The sequence below is a fragment of the Parasteatoda tepidariorum genome, chromosome 7 (assembly GCF_982258835.1).
Source record: "Parasteatoda tepidariorum strain Cologne lab strain chromosome 7, Ptep-v5.0, whole genome shotgun sequence".
Classification (NCBI taxonomy): domain Eukaryota; kingdom Metazoa; phylum Arthropoda; class Arachnida; order Araneae; family Theridiidae; genus Parasteatoda; species Parasteatoda tepidariorum.
This window is the reverse complement of record NC_141761.1, coordinates 16,836,759-16,843,725: the sequence shown is the minus strand read 5'-3', so window position 1 is coordinate 16,843,725 and position 6,967 is coordinate 16,836,759. Positions and strand designations below refer to the sequence as shown.

The following is a 6,967-nucleotide window of genomic DNA, read 5'->3' as shown; positions in this document are numbered from 1 at the left end:
AACTTTTACTAAACTAAACTAAGTAACTAGATAAAACAATAGGTTTCTTTAATCATACACTGAATAGGGGTAGTTTAACATTTGTGCCCGGTTCCAGAACTAACCTAATCAACTATATTCACAGTCAAAAATAAATCAAATTTTCTTTGAAAAATTTGGACTTAACTTGATGGATTAGTGCCCTAAATTCCAAAATGTTTTGATTGAAAAACACAGCATAATACAAAGAGATATAGATATTTACCTTTTACTGACTGTAAATTAAAATCTTGGTTGATATATTCAACACATAATAAAAATGTGCACAGGTTAGATATGATGAATTATGACGTTTATATCTATATATATATATATATATATATATACACAAACACAGAGTGGAGCCGTAATTTTACGTTTTCCATCAGACTAGCACTAAAGCGCGATAAAGTAAAATTGACTTAAAAGTTAAAATTAAATATAACTTTTGATTGAGAAGAGAAAAATTGACATAAATTGAGGAATTAAAATAGACATAGATTGAGGAGCTTCTGCAGTTGGACAGCTGACATGGCTGAATTATCTTTTATAGTGCAGGCTATGATTATACACTTTATTTCTGTTGATAATTGGAAATTCTCTGCAATTTTCCAGTTTTTTAAGACATTTTTAATTCCCTGTATTCTTCCGATTTTCCAGATGCTGTGGCAACCCTGACAAAGGTATTCTCATAAAAATTTTAGACACTAATTAATACTACAATTCAAACTGTTGTTAAAACAAAATACAATAAATAATATTTTTAGAATTACTATTCAATAAAATTGTGGAAGATTACTTATAAATACCTATGTAATTTATATATTGCTATAAACAGTTTAAAATTATTTTTTTTTTAATTGAGCTAAATTAACACAAATATATTAAATTAATGATGTTTATCAATGCAGCAAGACTTTCTCTAAGACTATAATGAAGGGGAGGGGGAAATCAAAATAATGCCAATAAAGTTATTGATAAAAACCTGACTTAATTTGACACCAATACAATCTTCTATAGTGGGGTCAGCCTGCAAACTGAGAAAAATTAATCAAAAGCAACCTTGCCTCCAATACTTTAATCAAAAAGTGCAGACAAAAATATCAATATAACATTGCAAGATTGTTTCCTGCGACCATAAAACTTATGTGTGCCTTCATTGCATGGACTACGCATAAAACTTCTGTTACATCAAAATTTCAAGAATACGATACAAAACCGTGTTTCACTTTTTTAAATGACACAAAAGCCTATCCAGAGGTAATTATACATTTTTGTGCTAAAAATGAATACATTTTTAATGAAATTATACTCAATTGTATTTTAAAATAACGAAAGTAGTCTTTTGTGATAAAATTAAAGATAAAAGAAAAGAGTTAGTTCAGTATTAGAAAAATAAAATTTTCTAATACTGATTTTTGGAGAGGACCAATTTTTACCACATGAGTACACAAAAACAAAAGCAAATACTATGTGTAAAAATAAACACTAAATGTAAAGAAAATAAATTAAAACTATTTACTTGATTTTCATGTCATGGTCCAGGCAATATTCAGTAAGTGTTTTTAAAGTTTGGTTAACTAAAGCAACATTGTGTTCATTAATATATAGACCTAAAAATCCAAGGCCTCCTGTAGTACTTCCACATATACAATCAAGGAACATAAGAGTTTCAGATACAACATTGTAATTATTTTTATTGGTTTAGTTTCTCAAGAAATTCTAAAAATAAAAAAATTAAAGATCTTTAACAAAAGCAGATGGATATTAAATATTGTATTCAATTTTTCAAGTTTTGATTTAAAAAAAAGGAACAGATAAAAACTAAATAGTCATAAGTTATGTAATTAAACATTTAATTAAAAAAATTAAAATAACATTTCTAAAAAAATCAATTAAAATAATGCATAGTTGTCCAAAATAATGTTTTAAATAATAAATTTTTTGGGGGTAATTTTTATTTGCAAGATGCAAACAAAAATATTTAAAAAAATATTCATAACTATGCAATGTTTAGCCACTCTTTAAAATTATGATAATAATTAAGGATGTTGATTACAATTTGGAAAAAAAGAGAGATAACTAATCGGTTTGCACAACACATACATTTTCTTTCTTAGACTTAATTTAATTTATTATATGTTTCTAATTGTTAACAGTCTTAATGAAAATATCGAAATAAATAATAGTAAATAATATCAAAATTAAATTATTAGACCTAGTTATCATTGTGAATCCACACAACTTAACAGAATTAAAAAAAATATATGGTTAAATGTGATGAAAAAAAAGTTTGCTTTACATTCAGAAAAATGAAAGATACTTTAAAACTTACAAAATACAAGAGGTTTCATAATTAGAACACTAGCATGCCACAATAAAGACAATTTTCGATACAAGACTTTGGTTATAATCTCTACAAAATATATTGTACTATATTTTCAGTTATGTCAATATATTCAGTTATTCAGGTCATATATTCAGTTATACCAATTGTGGGTATTGTATATGAATAACCAACACAAGGGTTCAACACAACTAAATGATGACTATGAAAGATGCAAGAAAACCTTTTTAAAAAGTCACAATGCATATAATTATTTGAAGTCTATCACAATATAGTGAGTTGTTTCTGAAAAGATTGAATAAAAATGTAGTTCTTTACAATATATATTTGAAGATAAATAAACACACTGCAACCTGTAAATTTAAAATAAGTCAAATACTTAAGATAATTGATTTACTACTTCAACAACCTTTTGGATAAAACAAACTTTCTCAATTTCACTTTGAAATTTAACTATAATTACTAAATATACAAAACTAAACACCACTCAATCTATAGCTACGAAGCTACATCCAAATTTAATGAGCTAAACTTATGTCTCTCATAAAACATATTAATACTAAACAAGGAGCTAAGGAATATTTTTACTTTGAATTTTTATTAAATTTATCCTTTTTTTCATTAATAATCTGTGCTATGAAAATGTGCACTTACTTGCAAATCATAATTATGGTTTTCACACAAGAGTTAATAGGCTGCATCAGAACTACTTCTTGCGGAAGTTTGTTTTCTTCGGCATCTTTTGCTTTTTCAGCCTTTTCGGCTAAAATTTCTTCAAGAGCAATGTGGGTATGAGCCCCTAAAAAGAGTTTGATACAAAACTATTAGGAAAAGGAAAAATATCAAAATTTTGTGAAATAAATGTCTTATAACATATTGAATAAATATAACGGAAATATTAAATGAAACTATTTTAATCTTATATTCTATACTCAGACATTTTAACTTAATTATTATCGATTTGAAACAATAAATATTATTGACTGCATTCATTGATTAATGTGCTTTAATCTCCAGTATTGTTTTTTTAAAACTCTTAATGCTGCAATTCAAAACTAAACTAAACTCAGTGACACAACAGCCCATAAAGGGCCAAGGCCTACTGTGCCCATCTCAGTTTTCTTAACCTTGGGCTCAGGGGTGCAGAAGCAAGATGTTGCGGCTAGGCGGTCAGTCGAATGCGAACCCCCCAGTGTTTAGCCCCCAAGCATGCTTGGTATTCATTTATCGACCCACTGAAAGGATGAGTCAACCTTGCCCGGCCCGAGGATCGAACCCAGAACCTGTGGCATGGGAGCGCGAAGCTTAACAGAAATTAAGGGATTGTCGTGATGATGACTATTGTTAAAAAGACAAAATACAACACAATATGATGAAGTAAAAATAACTAATTAGAAAAATATTTACCAGGGTATCTGTTACATTTAATAAATTTCAAATTCATGACTTAACGAAGTTACTATTTTCTCTGACAAAAACACAACAATAAATTTAAAACAGCATTATAAAAACATTTATTGAAATGGTAATACCTACTATTTCAATGTCAAACCAAAGTTATTATACTCTGCCTCTTCATATTTATAGATTTTAAATTTAAAAAACAGTGTAAAGAAAGAGTTAAAGCCATAAAATAGCTGAAAAAATACAAAAGTGAATAATTTTTTTCTTCGGCAGAATTACATTCGAAAGATACTTTTCTTGTTCATCGGAAAATAAAAGAATACTCCTGAATTTTTTGTTTACATTTTGGAATAAAAAAATTTACCAATTACTGGCTTGCCTTCAGCTAAAATTTTAAATTGATAAAATAAAAATAATAACAAAAATTCTGAAATCACAGAAGTTTAAAAGATAATTTGCTCCGGAAATGATGTTTTTTTTAAATTTTTTTAAAGAACACCTTAATTTTTAAAGAACACGATAAGAACATTTTATATTTCAATCAAATGTGGGAGTAGTGAGTGGGAATTTCGTTACAAATTCAGAAATACGGAACACTATGAAATTGGGGGGGAGGGGGTAAATTCAATTTTGAAAATTGAATCGGCCACCTAAATCCATGACTTTTCATGATTTTTCATGACTTTCCAGGTGCGCAGATACCCTGTATTTAAAAAAAACCTGGCAGATTCCTTATCTATATCAAATAAAAATATTACAGATGTAATTATGCTTTTATAGAATGCTTTTGTGCTTAATATGCTTTTATAGAAACTAATAAAAAATAGCATCAGCAGAAATGCAGAAGGGAATTATCAAAGCAAAAAATAAATATACATTTAAGAATATTAAAATAATATAAAAAATAAATATACCAAAACAAAAGTTTTCTCTCAGAAATTTTCTAATAAATAAATAAATAACAATAATTATATAATTGATATATTTCATAGAATTATTATTAATTATTCTAAAATAAAGAATATAATAGGAAGCACCTGCGTGATGACCTGGTGAGAAAGAATAGTCTCAATGTAGCTCATGCATGTCGTAAAAGGCGACTAAAATGGGTACGGGGATGGGATATGAAAATTTACCCCGACCTACCTCAATTTAGGGCATACGGGTAAATGTTTATTTAAATCCAAAAAGATATACAAATCATAAAATGCACAAGAACATAAAATAAAGGGAATAAGCTCATGAACATGGCGGGCGAGTAAGATAAATATTAAGCTATAGAACAAAATAGAAATTTAAAACCTGGAAAACCCCCAAAACAAGTAAAGTTCTAAAAGTAATTTAACATCAAATGCTAAAATTAGCAATTTTAAAATCTATGGGAAATTAAAACTTGGGTGAAATAGTAAAACTTCAAATTGACGAATCATATAAATCCCAACAAATAAAAAACTAACATCGTAGTGTAGATAAATAAGATGATAAAAGCAGGTGTAAAGTTTTAAAAGTCGATAGTTAAAATCAATAAGTAAAAAGTTAAAATGTTGGCAGGATGGAGGGACAGTCAAAGTTCAGAAGTAATAGTTCAAGTATTATAGTTTACGTTAAGTCTAAAATGTTCTTTAGGGTCACTTTCATGATGTATTTGATAGTATCTCTGCAGGCCTGATAAGAAAAGAGTTGATGTTCAGTTTTATTATTTTGAAAGTCAGTGCCACGACGCGCCTGGAATTCCGGGCAATCAAGTAATAGATGTTTAATATCCTGGAATTCACCACAGAAGTTACAGTTTGGGGATTTCCTGCAAAGGCGGTATTGATGATTACCAAACACGCCATGGCCTGTAAGAAATTGATTTAGGTAAAAATCTGCCTGCAGTCTGGTGACCCTTGGATCTTTAAAAAAAGTAAAAGTTTGACGTCCCTTAGTGTTGTTTGTACATTCGCTTTTCTACCGTGTCATGACATATTCATTTATTATCGACTTGACCTGTACTTGGGTAAGTTAGGCAGTGAAATCCACTCGGTTGAGACTGATGGCTTCCTTTGCTGCCCGATCCGCCTCCTCATTACCCCGTGTCCCTACATGAGCTCTAGTTCAATTAAGAGTAATACCTTTATGCCATAGTTTTTTAATTTCAATTACCGTAGTGTTTTTGTGAGTTGGGCCATCTAGGGCATCAGCATCCGGGGGTATAGCCGGGCACCCTGCCCCTGGGGATTATATCAGGGAACTGGTCCTCTAGGTTAGGGGTTGGGCATGGGGCCAACTACCCCACCCTGTACAAGACCTCCAGTTCAGAAACCTCAACAATGTGCATATACCGGCTTTGTTTTACCCAGACGACTCTGCATGGGAAGGGATATCCTTGCAAATCAGAAAATCAGATGGTTGGGAAAAGGCATTTTTGATGAAAAAAGGGAATGCAGAGTATATTACAGCTGGCATGACAAATTACACCATTTTGGTGTCGGTTTCATTGTGAACAAAAGACTCAGTAGGGCAGTCATTGACTTTCAGGTTATAAGCATGAGACTCTGTAAAATAAGACTGAAAGGAAGACACTACAACATAACCAAGATTTGTGCTCATGCACCGACTGAAGAGAAAGACTATGCGGAAAAGGACTTATTTTACGACCTATTGATGAAGAGCTATAATTCCTGCCCTGCACAGGACATGAAGATGGTAATTAGGGACTTCAATGCTAAGATCGGCAGGGAAAGATTTGTTAGATTCCATGCTGGTGGTGAAAGCCATCACTTCGATACTAACAGAAACGGACAGAGAAGTTTTGACTTTGCCGTGTCGAAAAATCTGTTCATCACAAGCACGGCATTCCCACATAAAGATATACACAAGCATACTTGGCGGTCCCCTGATGGGTTAACTCTTAACCAGATGGATCATATACTTGTGGACACGAGACACCGTAGCAATGTGACGGACGTGAGAAGTTTTAGAGGAGCAAATGTCGACATGACAATGTCCTTGTGATATCCAGAGTCAGACTCCTATTATGCAAGAATTTCTATCACAGGAGAGAAATCAGAGATTTCAAACCTGACACTTCTAAATTAAATGATCAAAACATTTTTAAAGAATATAAAATTAAATTATCCAACTGAATGGGTGCAGAAAAAGGGAAACCAGGCTTCACTTTTGACTGGTACGCAATAAAGGATACCATTTTGAAAT

The 6,967-nt window shown here is 30.7% G+C and overlaps 1 protein-coding gene across 1 annotated transcript; it reads left to right on the top strand.

Moving 5' to 3' along the window:
- The first annotated feature begins 6,028 nt into the window (after positions 1–6,028).
- Positions 6,029–6,766, top strand: LOC147806922 (protein CFDP2-like). The gene has a single exon (XM_087168693.1). It carries the CDS (start codon positions 6,029–6,031, stop codon positions 6,764–6,766), a length of 738 nt encoding a protein of 245 aa, XP_087024819.1.
- Positions 6,767–6,967: the final 201 nt, after the last annotated feature.